Source organism: Chiloscyllium plagiosum, chromosome 35 (genome assembly GCF_004010195.1).
Source record: "Chiloscyllium plagiosum isolate BGI_BamShark_2017 chromosome 35, ASM401019v2, whole genome shotgun sequence".
Taxonomy (NCBI): Eukaryota; Metazoa; Chordata; class Chondrichthyes; order Orectolobiformes; family Hemiscylliidae; genus Chiloscyllium; species Chiloscyllium plagiosum.
In genome coordinates, this window is record NC_057744.1 from 61,345 (window position 1) to 76,890 (window position 15,546).

At 42.2% G+C, this 15,546-nt stretch overlaps 1 protein-coding gene across 1 annotated transcript in view; it reads right to left on the reverse strand.

Annotated features, from left to right (window-relative positions):
• Positions 1 to 339: 339 nt before the first annotated feature.
• Positions 340 to 15,546, reverse strand: part of LOC122540533 — a 52,009-nt gene continuing 36,802 nt past the window's right edge. Inside the window, exons 6-9 of the mRNA XM_043676397.1 lie at positions 9,455 to 9,820; positions 6,690 to 6,868; positions 4,804 to 4,867; positions 340 to 991 (exon numbers count right to left, since the gene is read on the reverse strand). Of these exons, the coding sequence (XP_043532332.1) occupies positions 929 to 991; positions 4,804 to 4,867; positions 6,690 to 6,868; positions 9,455 to 9,820 (672 nt within the window). The 3' untranslated portion in view covers positions 340 to 928. The remainder of the gene's footprint in view (positions 992 to 4,803; positions 4,868 to 6,689; positions 6,869 to 9,454; positions 9,821 to 15,546) is intronic.

The window sequence follows — 15,546 nt, forward strand, 5'->3', positions numbered from 1 at the left end:
GGGTTATCCCTATTCCCTTTTTTTGAACAGGGGCACAACATTTGCCACTCTCCAGTCCCCTGGTACCACCCCTGTTGACAGTGAAGACAAAAAGATCATTGCCAACAGCTCTGCAATTTCCTCTCTTGCTTCCCACATAATCCTAGGATATATCCCGTCAGGCCAGGGGGACTTGTCTATCATCGAGTTTTTCAAAATGTCCAACACATCTTCCTTCCTAACAAGTATCTCCTCTAGCTTACCAGTCCGTTTCATACTCTCCTCTTCAACAATATGGTCCCTCTCATTTGTAAATACTGAAGAAAAGTACTCATTCAAGACCTCTCCTATCTCTTCCGACTCAATACACAGTCTCCCACTACTGTCCTTGATCGGACCTACCCTCTGTCTCGTCATTCTCATGTTTCTCACATACAGAATGTCCCTGTGCCTTCACTGAGCTCCACCATCTTTCACCCCAGAACTGAACACAATCCTCCAGCTGGGTTGGACTATTGATTTCTGAAGGATTGGATTCACGCTCTTCCTTTTCCCTCAATAACAGGCTTCTAAGACAGAAGCAAAATACTGCAGACACTGGGAATCTGAAATAAAAACAGAAAAGGTTGGAAATTCACAATGGGTTTGTGGAGGCAGAAGCGAAGGGAATAGTTTGGGATGATGACCTTTCATTCTGAAACACTAACTTCTCTTCGGTAAAACATTGCTGAGATCATTAGATGATCAACAAGAACTTTAAGCACTCCCTTGGAGTATGAATAATGACAAGATGTGTAAGGAATACGAGTAACAAAGCTGTTCCCTTTGTATCAGTGAAAGTTGACACTATTATATAATCCCACACACCATCTTCAGACAAACTCTTCAATCAGTGTAGAGTCCCAGGGATGGTCTTACTGATAAAGGTGGGATCATAAAATATGTCAAACTATGTAACTGATTCAGATGCTGGGTAAAAGCGATGGAAATCTTCATCTTCCTCATCAGATTCCTAGAGGAAAAAAGGAAAAATACAGAGTGAACGTTCCTAGGACAGGCACAGCACAGCGTATGAACAGATTAAAACTCCCTCTATTCTTTTAAACGGTAATTAAAACCTCTTTCTACCCAAATTAAAAGTAAAGCTCCCTCTTTCCCATTAAACACTCCCAAGACAGTAACAGACAGGATTAGATCCAGAATAAAGTTCCCTCTACCCTTTTTACCATATCATAAAATTCCTACAGTATGGAAGCAGGCCATTCGGGCCATCGAGTCTGCACTGACCTCTGAAGAGCATCACTTTGGACCCATCCTCTCCCTGTAACTTTGCCTTTCCCACGGTCAATCCACCCTAACCTGCACATCTTTGGGTCATGGGAGGAAACCGGATCACAAGAAAACCCATGCAGACATGGGGAGAATGTGCAAAGTCCACACAGACAGTGGCCCGAGGTGGGAATCGAACCTGGGACCCTGGCCCTGGGAGGCAGTAGTGCTAACCACTGAGCCACCAGGCCAAGCTGAAGAAAAACTAGAAATAGAGCTTCTTTTACACCAGCCCCATCAAACTCTCCCAGGTCAGGGACAGCACGGGGTTAGGTACAGAGTAAAGCTCCCTTTACACTGTACTCTATCAAATGCTCACAGGTCAGGGACAGTACGGGGTTAGATGCGGAGTAAAGCTTACCCACGATGCCCTTAGGGAGGGAATTCCATGATTTTGACCCACCGACAGTGAAGGAATGGTGATATATTTCCAAGTTAGGATAGTGAGTGGCTTGGAACGGATCTTGAATGTGGTGGTGTTCCCATGTATCTGCTGCCCTTGTCCTTCTGAATGGAAGTGGTTGTGGGTTTGGAAGGTGCAGTTTGAGGATCTTTGGTAAATTTTTATACTGCATCTTGTCACTGATGGTAGTAGTAGGAGTGAATATGGTCCCATTCAAGTGACTGCTTTGCCCTGGCTTCTTGAGTGTGTTGGAGTTGCCCCCATCCAGGCAAGTGGGGAGTATTCCATCACACTCCTGCCTTGCGCATTGTAAATGGTGGACAGACGTTGGGGAGTCAGGAGGTGATTTACTTGCTGCAGTATTCTAGCCTCTGACCTGCTCTTATAGCCACAGTATTTATATGGCTGATCCAGTTAAGTTTCTGGTCAAGATATTGATAGCGGGGAATTCAGTGATGATCATTAAATGTAAAGGAGTGGTGGTTATGTTTTGTCTTGTTGGAGAAGATCATCGCCTGGCATTTGTGTGCCACAAATGTTACTTGCCACTTATCAGCCTAAACCTGATATTGTCCAAGTCTTGCAACATTTGTTTATATTAATTGCACAAGAAAGAGCTCACCATTTTGGGGTTTATATATTAGTTTGGCTAGAGAATTGGCTGATGAACAGAAAACAGAGTCTGGACATGCTGACAAACTACAACTAATAGACTGTCACAGACTGTCACACCTGGGGCCTCAATTTAAAATTGGCACGAGTCACCTGGTTGAAAGGACCAACTATTTTGTAGGCAAATGTCATCACACTATTTAAGAAGGGAGGGAGGAAGGGAAAACTGGGACCTACAGACCTGTTAGCCCTGTATCAGCATTAGGGGAAAAAAATAGAATCAGTTATAAAGAAGGTGATACATAGACAGGTGGATGATAATGATCTGATTGGACATAACATGGATTTGTGAAAATGGAATCTTGTTTGACAAACCCATTGGAATTTTTGGAGATCATAGAATCCCCAGAGTGGAATCAGGCCTTTTGGCCCATTGAGTCCACATTGACACTCCAAAGAACATCCCACCCATACCCATCCCCCCTTACATATCCCTGCATTACCCATGGCTAATCCACATCTTTGGACTGTGGGAGGATACCAGTGCACCCGGAGGACACCCACGCAGACACGGGGAGAATGTGCAAACTCCACACAGACAGTCACCCAAGGGTGAATCAAACCCGAGTCCCTGGCACTGTGAGGCCGCAGTGCTAACCACAGAGCCAATGTGCTGATTGTGGATATAATTGATGAAGGAGAGTTGGTGGACACAGTACACTTAGATTTTCAAAAGGATTTTAATAAGTTCCCTCATAGATGGTTGGTTAGCAAAATTAAAGCATTGGTTTTGGAGTTAAAGTACTGGCATGGATTAAGGACTGACTGACAGACAGACAAGACATAAACGGGTCAATGTCATGTTGCAGGCTGTGCCTCCTGGGCTACTGCAGGATCAGTACTTGGGCTCCAGCTGTTCATAATAAATATCAATGTTTGGGTGTGGGACCTAAATGTAATATTTTCAAGTTCACAGGTGAACTAATGTTAGATGGATATGTGTGCTGTGAGGAAGATACAGTTGGATTCAAGAGGGTTTGGACAGACTTGGAGAGTGGGCAAGAACATGGCAGATAGAATATAATGTAAAAACAATTGCTGTTATTCATTTTAGAAGAGCACATGTTTATAATCTTCCTTAAATTGTAAGGAGGTTTGACAGGTGTCAACATACGAAGAGACTAAGTGTCCTCATTTCTGAAATTGTCCTGCAGATGTTGGCAGCACCTTCACTTGGGCACAAGATGAGGATGATACCTTTTACTCTGTTGATCTGTATCTCAGAGGGCTGTGGGAAAAAGGGCACTGAACTGGATGATCAGCCATGATCATGCTGAATGTAGAGCAGCTTCAATGGGCTGAATGGCCAATTCCTGCTCTCATGCCACTCTTCAAAGAATTTGCAAGGGAATATAGATTTGTTAAATGAGTGGACAAAAATCTAGCACATGGTGTATAATCGGAGAAAATGTGAGAACATCCATTCTGACAGGAAAAACAGAAAAGAAGAATTAAATGGAGACTGACTGCAGAATGCTGCACTACTGAAGGGGATCAGGGTGTCCTAGTACATGAACCACAAAACGTTAGCAAGCAACATCAGCAAACGATCAGGAAGGAAATAGTAATGTGAGCCTTTATTGCAAAGTGGATGGTATTAAAACTGGGAGGTCATGCCTGGCATGTACTGGTCACTGGTGAGAGCTCTTCTAGAATAATTTGCAGAGTCCTGGTCTCCTTACATAAGGAGGGACAGGTTTCCATTGGGATCAGTTCAGAGAAGGTTCACTCAGCTAATTTCTGAAAGGAAGAAATTGTCTTACGAGGAAAGGTTAGGCTTAATCTCATTGAAGTTTAGAAGAGTGAAACAGAAGGTTCCGAGGGGATTTGGTGGGATGGATGCTGAGGGGATGTCTCTCCTCATGGGTAAATCCAGAATTAGGTCACCTCTGGTCCCTGTGGTGTTACATTAGTTACTGTTCTCCACATCAAATAAGACTTGTTTGTTCTTATTCTCTGTTTCCTGAGTGTTTACCAATTTCCAATCCATACCAGAATATTATTACCAATCCCATGTGCTTTAATTTTGGACAATAACCTGCAAGGTGGGAATTAAAAGCTTTCTGAAAATCCAAATGCACCACATCCACTGGTCCACCCTCATCTGTTCTACAAGTGACATCCTCACAAAGCTCCAGTAGGTTTGTCAAATATGATTTCCTTTTCATGAATCCATGTTGGTTTTATGTAATCCACTCTGATAGATTCTCTCCCTATGGTGTTCTCCACAGAGGTCTTTGTCTTGGATTGTAGCCTAAAAAGACCAAATGGCCTAATCTATTCCCTATTTCTTATGATTCAGGTGACTGATCCTCAGGCCCCAAGTACACCCCCAGCAGAGCCCCCCTCCCTCACTGGCTCCTGCACACCAGGAGGTAAGTGAGTGCCAAGCCAGTCAGATCATGTATTTGAGATCCTACCTGGAAACATGATACACAGCAGAAACAGATCCTGTTTCCCTGGTCACTTTCACCTTCATCAGTCCTGCTCAGAAAAATAGCTCCAGTTACTGGTTGTGACAAAAGGCAAATACTCCAAAGGAACTAATTATTTATTTTTGTTTCTATTGTACACAGATGTCTAATTCCAACTTTTAGAGCATCGAGTGAGAAGGAGGAATTTGGAGGGAATGGGAAGATCCCAAGAGGAAGCTGTGAAGAACTTGTGCCTTCCACAGCTTGTTATAATCTAGAACCATCCAAATTTATGGTGATAAGTGGGTGGAGTGGGAATAATTGGAAAATTCTATCAATGGGCCAGTTCGGTCACAATTGGCCAAATGGCCTCCTCAGTGCTGAGTGATTGAATGATTAGTAAATCTTTCTCTCTGCAGATTAGCAGCTCATTTAACATGCTTTCAATGGTTACTCCAATTTAACTCCATATTGTGACATTGTATAGTGGTTAACTTGACAACAAGGAGTCAGTCACTGACAGCTGAGACCTCTGGAGGCTGACTGTTCAGGAGAGATTTGGAACCTCCGCTAACTGAGGAAAGCTGCCATAAAATAGAGGCTAGTGAATAGTCTCCCTTCTCGGACCAGGGCCGTCCTCTGCAACAAATGCCGCAGAAACTGTTAGGGCTGGGTTCAAAACCACATCAGGTGCTATCAAAATGCAGAATTAAATGCACTGCACAAATTAGGTGATGCCAGAGAAACAAAGTATTTAATTAATGTGATGTTCTAAGGGGTATACAAACCAGAATTCTCCACAAATCCAAACTTTCCTTTCTCAATTCCAGGCTTCAGTTTGAGAGTGAAGCAGGGATTCGAATCAGATTGGATGAGTTAGGATTATATTCACTGGAATTCTAACAGGATTAGATTCATTAAATGCAGGAAGGGTGATCCCAATGATGAGGGAAACTGGACCCAGTCAAGAACACAATCTAAGGACAATGGATAGTCTATTTAGGACTGAAATTAGGAGAGATTTCTTTACTGAGAGATAGTGAGCCTGTGGATTCATTGTCATAAAAAGTGATTTGAGGTGAAAACAGAGTGTGTAACTTCTTGAAAACAGAGTTCCTAGGGCTGAAGAGGTCAAAGGGTATGAGGTGAAAGCAGGAATGGGGTGATAGAGTTGGATGGTCCGCCATGATCTTTTGAACAGAGCTGAAAATGTGTTGCTGGAAAAGCGCAGCAGGTCAGGCAGCATCCTGGGAACAGGAGAATCGACGTTTCGGGCATAAGCCCTTCATCAGGAATCTTCAGGCTTATGCCCCAAACGTCGATTCTCCTGCTCCTCGGATGCTGCCTGACCTGCTGCGCTTTTCCAGCAACACATTTTCAGCTCTGATCTCCAGCGTCTGCAGTCCTCACTTTCTCCTTTTGAACAGGGAAGCAGGCTCGATGGGCCGAATAGCCTACTCCAGCTCTTTTTTTTGTTTCCACATTTCCAGCTGATCTTCGCTCTGGTGATCTGGAGTATTACTGCTTAAAGAGCTAAGTATACAGGATGTCACTAGTTACCAACAGATTCTATAAATTATCGAAATGTCGATTTACAAAGCACAGAGAACATCGCAAAGAGGACAACTCAAAGTCATTAGCATGAATTGGATGGCTGTAGGTCTCCATCTGAAATTAGACTTTAGAAACAAAAACAGCATTGTGCTTCTGAGGTTGAGCCATTGTAGCCTGTGGAGAAAATAAAGGTAACTGTGGAAGATAAGGGGTTGCATTGTGTCAACACTTCAAGCCTGCCTCAACGTGACCAGAGATATGCTGCTGAGCTGTGGGAAATCCAATAGGATGGGCTTTATTAAAAAAAAGAGAACTTTAAAATTCACTGATGCCCATACCTGGTGTGGCCAACACGTGACTTAAAGGAATAGAAAAAGTTGGTGTGATAAGGGCAGAGCTGGAGGTTTCTCAGAGACTGAGCTGTCTGAGCAGGTAACAGCTGGTCATACTGTCGATGTTCATTGCAGCTTTTCGAAAAGACTGCTGAGAAATAAAAGATCATGGTATTGATAAACCGCTAAAACATTGGCACAAATTATGAAGCCATTGTAGCTGTACAATATGTGCAAGCAGTTAGGTGTAGTTACCAGTTTTGGTGCAAGACACAGAAAGCAAGCAAGTCTTGTTCGAAATGCGGTCTGTTTCACTCACTGCAAAGAAAGATTAACCTATCATGATACAAGAGATGCTGCACATTCTCTGATGCTTTTGGTCATAGATAAACTAGACAGTTCAAGAAGGATAATTTTGAAAAGATAACAAGAGCTTGTACCAAAAGGTCTTTGCTAGGACATATTGTCACAGTTATATCGGCCTGGCATAGTGTACGGTGTGTGACATTGAGAAGACAGTAAGGATGTGCAAGACATTCCCCAATCACTAAGCACAGCAACACAAATAATCTCTGCATCCTTGTGAGGATCCCTCAGTCCCTCAGTCCAAAACTGCAGCAGATTTTCTCAGCACGTGTTAACAATTTTCTCCTTGTCACTATTTTTCTTAAATTTCCAATTGTCAAACAGTTAAAGGACACTTTAAGTGTGTTCATGGCAGACACAATGACTGCAATATTCTGTATAGCTGTAAAAATCAGATCTGATAACAGGACACAATTTATAACCAAATGTTTTAGAGACATGAGCCAAATGGGGTATAAACCTGTGGCCGTTCACCACACTATGCCAGTTCCCGAGTCTCACACAGCAACTGAATCGCACAAATAAAACATCCATCGTGAAGTGCAGAACAACAAAACAATTCAAATAAATTAGAATAAAATAAATAAAATGAAATCTTCTTGTTGTTTTGTTACACATAAGAACTAAATTTCTGTATGAGGTTGTTATCACTAACAGAAACCATGTTTGGATGGCAAATTAAACTAATCCAGCCAAACCATCACCTGTCCAAGTTCTCAGAAATACAGGACTAAATTCTTGAAAAACAAAAGGAGAATAAAGATGGAACATGACTGACTTGCAGCTGTGGAGGTTCCTTATTTACCTGCAGGACAGAAAATTTATCCTATCCAAGGAACCTGGTTACCTGTCTGAATAAAGTGTGCAGTAAGCCTAGATTCTACAAAGTTATAACACCAAATGGAGCAACACTGCAGAGAAACTGAAGCCAGTACAATACTCAAAACTGTGTATAGAAAACAAACACAAAGATACATTTGGATAATGAAGGTATGGAAACTACCATGACAATAACCAGCACATTCATAAAACAAGTACAGGTTGTAAAAAAAACCAAATGTGAAGTCTAGGTCTCCAGCAGACTGCACCATCTCAAGAGCCAGAAGGATAAGCAAACAATCTCTTCCCAGAAACAGAGAAAATAGCAGCAAGGGTACCTCTGAGCTTGCCCTGCCATTCATTATAATGATCGTCCAATTCAGCTGCATGTTCCTATTCCTCCTCCATATCCTATGATTCTGTTAGCCCCAAGTGCTATATCCATTTCATTTTGAAATCATACACTGTTTTGGCCTCAACTGTTTTCTGTAGTAGTGAACACCACAGGCTCACAGCTCTCTGGGTGAAGAAACGCCTCCTTGTCTTCATCCGAAAAGGTTTACCCCTTATCCTTAAACTGTGACCCCTGGTTCTGGACCCAGCACCAAGAACATTCTCCCTACATTTACCCTGCCAAAACTGTTAAAATTTTGTAGGTTTCTTGAGATGCCTCCTTATTTTTCTGAACTCCAATAATGTAATCCTAATCAGATCAACCTCTCCTCACATGTCAGTCCCACCATCCTTGGGATCAGATGGTAACCCTTCGCTACATTCTCTCTATAGCAAGAGCATCCTTACAAATCAGTTTTGTATACTATGTAAATCTGGAGATGTTGCATTTAGTTCCCTCATCCAAATCATTAATATATTGTGAATAGCTGGGTTCTCGCGCTGATCCATGCAGTATCCCACTAACCAATGGCTGCAGTTCTTCGCTTTCACTAAACTTTCTGTTTCCCTATGTTTCTGAGATATTATTTGTCCCCTCCTTTATGAACACAGGATGAAAGTACATCTTTAGCTAGTTAGCCATTTCTTTGTTCCCCATTAAATTCATCAATTCTACAGTTCTTCTGTGTATATAGTTTTGCAATTACTTACATAAGTATTAATTTTTAATGCATGTGGTCTAATGGTGGGTTGATGGAGGGGGGGGGGGGGGGGGGGAGAGAAGTTTTAAGAGAGAGTATGTTAATAACCCAAAGACCAGGATGACACCACATGTCATGAGTCACTGAGTGTATTTCAGACAAAGATAGACAGGTTCTTGAATAGTAAAGGGATCAGACATTACAGGGAGAAGGCAGAAGAATGGTGTTGAGAAACATGTCAGTCAGCATTGAAAGGTGCAGCAGACCCGATAGGCCAAATGGCCTAATGCTGTTCCTTTATCTTATGGTCTTGAAGAGTCCAAGCAGCAGCAAGGCTGAGGATGTGGACGCAAGTTGTTCAAGAACTATGAGTTGTCAGTTGCCCTGTTAAATAAACCTGGTTGAGATTTTCACATAAATTCTTAGCAATCCAGGTGACTCCAGTTCAAGAAAATAGCACAAGAATATTTTTATACATCCTGGCTGAACCTACCCCTCGAGGACCTCTATTGATGTGTTTTTGGAGTTGACTCCATAGAACCCGAACCTCTTGCCCATCCACAGCAGGTGCACTGTGACCACCAGCAGAGACGGAATCACCACCAGCAGAACCAGAACGACAGCCACACTGAGGCGAAATGGGAGCTCTCTCTCAGTGACAGTGAGGACAGTGCTCGGCATCTCACTGCTTACATCTGGCGGGTTCTGTACCATACAACTGAATGTCCCGTTGTCATTCTGTGTTAAATTCTTCAGGATGATGGAAGCATTTCCTTTTGTAACATCCCCGTTCCACAGGACTCGATCCTTGAAGGGGCCACTGTGAGCAGGAAAGACTTCAGACTGATAGTGGAGAATCTATGTCAGGAGAGAGATGAAGGATTAACTAGTTTAGGTCAAATGCAAACTTTATTTCATTCCAGTGAAGGGCAATAGTTTGTAGAAGACCCTCCCCTCACACAGGGTGATGCCTCACCTGGTTGATTTTCCCCTCCAGATTCATATCCTGGCACTAAGCATCCGCTGCACCCTGGAAGGTCTCCTCACTGCTCACTACAACATTGCTCATGCTGTACCACCTCAAGCACCTGGAGTCAGCTGGGCGACAAACTGAAAGTGCCCAGAGCACCCCCCGCCCCCCCCCACGGGAGGTCAGTGTTGGTCAATGAGGCCAGGCTCAACGATGCTGCGCTGATCTCAAAGGCAGAAGATTGTGGGTTAATGTTCCCCTTCAAGTACGAGCTCAATGTTAAAGGTTAACAGTCCTATCCAGCGCTGAGGGAGTGCTACATTGGTCAAAGTAACATCTTTTCAGAAACTATTAAATCAGGGCCATGACTGCTCTCTCAGGTAGATTTAAAAGATCCATGACTCCATTTTGAAGAATATTGAGGGGATTAACCCCAGTAGCCAAGCGACACTCATTCTTCAGAAGATTGGGCAAAAACAGACCATCAGGACATTAATGACTTTGTGTGGGATTATTAATTATTGTGTGGGATTATCTTATATTTATTAATTACTTCGTATGCAACTTGGCTGCAGCATTCCCTAAACCACAACAGTGACTATACTTCAAAAGTACTCCATCAGATGAAAAACATTTCAGGAAACGGCCTGTGATTGTGGTAGAGTGGCGCTGGAAAGGCACAGCAGGTCAGGCAGCGTCCGAGGAGAATCGATGTTTCGAGACTGTGTTAATGTGAATTCTCTTCCAGTGAATTGCTGTTCCATACGTGAATGGTGCTTTTGTCTGATCGGGGACAGCTGCCATACCGCATGTGGCCACCTGAGGGCAGAGGCACCGCATGTTCGAGCAGCAGGTTCCGAGAATGACTGCTCCTGCAGCTGAAAACCTCCTCAACCCTTCTCCCCATCAGGAATGTTTATGGACACACGCTCCCCTGGTCAGTGCTGACACTCTCTGTCCCGGGCAGTGCGTGTCCACACACTGTTGCGGTTCTTTCCTCAGTTAATGTGAATATAAAAGTTGTAAAACAGCTTCATTGTTGGGGACCAGGAAGAAACAGGAAACTCTCCCTCCTTGGTCTCTGGCCAGAAGCTGAGCTCATGGAATGGACTCCATCAGTGACCACCTAATGGTCACATTATCCGGGAATCGGCTATGAGATAGCCTTTGGTGACGGGTTACCGATTTCCCACAAACACCACAATCAGAGTTCAGGAAGGCTGTGGTCAAACACATACCAGACAGAAGCAGTGAGCCCTGATGGTCACTATATCAATCACTGGAGTTTGGTAAACAGAAACACAGTGTCAGGGTGAATGTAGGAACATCGTAATAAAAAATAAACTTGCATCCCTAAAACATCCTGAAGGTTTATGCAAAGAGCTCTACAGCAAATGAAATATTTTTATAACACACGTGGCCTGGCACTGACAGGCTTCAATTCTGTCTCAGGGCCCGTGGTACTCACAGTGAGTCTGCTGTTCAGTAAGATTTTTTAAAATTTTACCGTCAAACTGTCACTTGTTCTGAAATTCAAAAAATTCTGAATTCCGAAAACCGGCTGGTGCCGAGTGTTTTGGATAAAGATTGTGTACCTGTACAAGCTTTCAGAGTGCTGCTCCTTCATCAGGTAGCTAGTGGGATTGGATCATAGGACACAAAACTTTCTAAATTCCTACTTTGGAAAGAGAATTTGGAATACATACAGACTCTAACTTCACACCTTTAATGTACTGGCTGAGCTGAGACATCACCTTTTTATAAAACATTAAGTTATCTCAGGAATGTGATTTGAAAGAAGTTTTGGATTTACATATTAACAAATCGAAACCTGTAACCCATTCTAAAAGATAAAAGACTTAACAACAAACTAGGTTTGTTCAATACATCGCATCAGTTGTATGACACTTTGATCTTTTACTATAAATTCTGTGTCCTATGATCCTGTCCCACTGGCTACCTGATGAAGGAGCGTCGCTCCGAAAGCTAGTGTGCTTCCAAATAAACCTGTTGGATTATAACCTGGTATTGTGTGATTTTTAACTTTGTCCACTCCAGTCCAACACCAGCATCTCTAAATCATTTCTATAGCAGGACCAAAAACACAGCAGCCAATCAAAATAGAGTGAAATCCCACACAAATTTTAATATGATGAGCAAGACAAAATATTTCAGTGAAGATTGGAGCAAAGATAAATTATGAAGACAGGAACTCCATACCACCATGAAATAGTCTTTTAGCGATAATAGGGCTTACCTTTCACATAACATCTGGAGGGTGACCCTGTGACACTAACATACTTTCTCAGTACTGACCCTCCGACAGTGCCGCACCAGAACAGAGATTAAAAGGAGACTTAACAAGGATAAGTTTTACAGAGTGCCTGGTGGAGTGACCATGTTCTGCTTAGAGCTGTGAAGATTAAACAGTCGTTTAATGGAGAAGTTCAAAGTCTCAATGAGTTAATACAGAGTATGTCAGGGAGGAAATGTTTCAGTGGCCAAAGGGGTAGTCACTTGGGGGACAGTGAGTCAAGAAACCATGTGTAACTTGAAGAAACTTTGCTTTGACCAGAGTGAGATGTTGTGATGTGGAAAGTGCTGCCTGAAGGGGCATTGGGAGTAGTTTTGATAATAACTTATAAAACAGAATTGAAAAAAAACGCACAATAAAATTCGTCGACGTGTTGAAACACACGGAGGAATGGGGGCTGTAAGTAACTTGAATTCTCTTTCAAAAAGCTAGCACAGACATGATGGGCTGAATTGTCTCTTCCTATAGTAATAGTAATGATTCCATTCTCCCAGGAATCTAACTCTGAATTAACACAGGCAAGTGTAGGCCATTCAGCTCCTCAAGCCCATTCTATCACCCAATCATACCATGAAGATGTGAACTGGGGCAGTAGGCTTTTCAGCATACAAATCTGCTCCACATTCAGTAAGACCTTAGCGGACCCGATTTTGACCTGAAATCCTGTTTCCTGTGTACCACTCAACAACCTTTGATTTCTTCATTAGTCAAGAGTATATCTTAGCCTGAAAAACATTCAATGGCACTGCCAGACACAGTGTCAATTCTCAGAGAGAAAATATTTCTCCAGTTCAGGGAGGAAAATTTTTAAATGGTGCCTCTTGTTCCACTCTCTCCTATACGGGAAAACATCATTTTAACATCCAGCCTGCAAAGTCTCCCCAGGATCTTATAAGTTTTGATAAGCAAACTCTCATTCTCCTAAACTCCTGTAGATACGGACCATACCTATCCAACCATTCTTTATAAGGTAATCCCTTCACCTCAACCGCAGGAATCAGTCAAGAGAACGTCCTCTAAAACACTTACAAGCATTTGCTTTTTAAAATAAAGACACACTACTCTTGATGTAGTCTCACCAATACCGTATATAACTCAAGCAAAACGTTCCTGTTTTTATATTCCATTCCCTCTGCAATCAATGACAATATTCCATTTGCCTTCCTGATCACTTGCTGAACCTGCATGCTAAAATTTTGTGACTCATTAACCAGGGATCCAGATTCTTCTGTAATCAAAGTCTGATATTCTCTCTGCATTTTTATAGACACTTGTGTGATACAGTTTATACAAACACAGGGCAGAAGAGGAGGCGACTCAGCCCTTTGAGCTTGCTCTGCCATTCAACAAGATCCTGACTAATCTGATTATAGCCTCACTTAGATATTCCTGTATTTCCCTGATAATCTTTCACCTCCTTGGTCTTTAACAATCTTTAAAATATGAAAGATTCTGCACCCACTATCTTTTGAGGAAGGGAATTCCAAAACCTTACAACTATGTGAGAGAACAATGTTTCTTTATCTCTTTCTTAATTGGGCAATACTTTATTTTAAAACTGTGACCCCTAGTTCTAGATTCTTTCACATGAGGAAACATCCTTTCAGCACCCATTGGGTAAAGTCCCCTCAGGATCTTATATGTTTCATTTAGGTGATCACTGTCTCTTCTAAACTGTAGTGAATACAGGCCTAACCTGAAGAGCCTTTCCTCATAAGGTAATCTGCTCGTTGCAAGCATTAGTCTACTGAACCTTCTCTGAACTGTTTCCAATGTACTGACTTCCTTCAACAAATATAGTGACCAGTCCTGTAGACAGTAACTCTAGATACAATCTCACCACTGCCCTGTTTAACTGAAACATAATCTCACTACTTTTGCATTCAATTTCCCTCATAATAAACCATGACATTCTATTAGTTTATTGATTATTAATGTACCACCTATGATTCATGCGCTAGCACACCCAGATCTCTCTGCATCTCCCAGCTCTACAACTGCTCACCATTTAGATAATATTTATTTTAATCCTCATGCCAAAATGGACAATTTCCCACATTGCACTCCTTTTGCCAGACCTTTACCCACTCACTTAACCTATTTATATCCCTTTGTGGGCTCATTATGTCTCTTTGTGGGCTCATTATGTCCTCTTCACAACTCACCTTCCTACATATCTTTGTATCATCATCAAATTTAGCTGTCCCTTCATCCAAATCATTAAAACACAAAATATCTGTTCAGCTTTGACAAAGGGTCAGTTAGACTCGAAACGTCAGCTCTTTTCTCTCCTTACAGATACTGCCAGACCTGCTGAGATTTTCCAGCATTTTCTCTTTTGGATTCAGATTCCAGCATCCGCAGTAATTTGCTTTTATCTGTTCAGTTTGTCTGCCATCTCTTTATCCTCCATGTCGAGACTCAGTTCAATCGGCGAAGTGAAGACTGCAAAAGCTGGAAATCAGAGTCAAGATCAGATTGGTGCTGGAAAAGCACAGCAGGTCAGGCAGCATCCGAGGAGCAGGAAAATCAACGTTTCAGGCAAAAGCCCTTCATCAGGAATGAAACGTCGATTTTCCTGCTCCTCAGATGCCTCTTGGCCTGCTGTGCTTTTCCAGCACCACTCTAATCTAGAATCAGTTCAATAGGACCAACACTTTGTTCTTTATTGTTTTCTATTTTAAATATTTGAAGAAACTTTTCCAATTTATTTTTATATTTTTGATAAATTTCTGTCATAATTTAATGTTTGCCTTATTAATCCTTTAGTAATTCTTTGTGTTTTTAAAAAATATTCAGTCCAATCTACTGACCTATCTTTGCAGAATTATTGTATATGCCTTTTCTTTAAGCTTAATTCCATATTTCACTTTTTTAGTTAAACCACAAATGGCCAACCCATCCCTTCGAATGTATCCATTCCGTGATTTAGAATCATAGAGATGTACATCATGGAAACAGACCCTTCAATCCAACTCATCCATGCCGACCAGATTTCCCAACCCAATCTAGTCCCACCTGCCAGCACCTTGCCCATCTCCCTCCAAACCCTTCCTATTCATATACCCATCCAAATGCCTCTTAAATGTTGCACTTGTACCAGCCTCCACCACATCCTCTGGCAGCTCATTCCATACACGTACCACCCTCTGTGTGAAAACGTTGCCCCTTAGGTCTCTTTTATATCTTTCTCCTCTCACCATAAACCTATGCCATCTAGTTCTGGACTCCCCCACCCCAGGGAAAAGACTTTGCCTATTTATCCTATCCATGCCCCTCATAATTTTGTAAACCTCTATA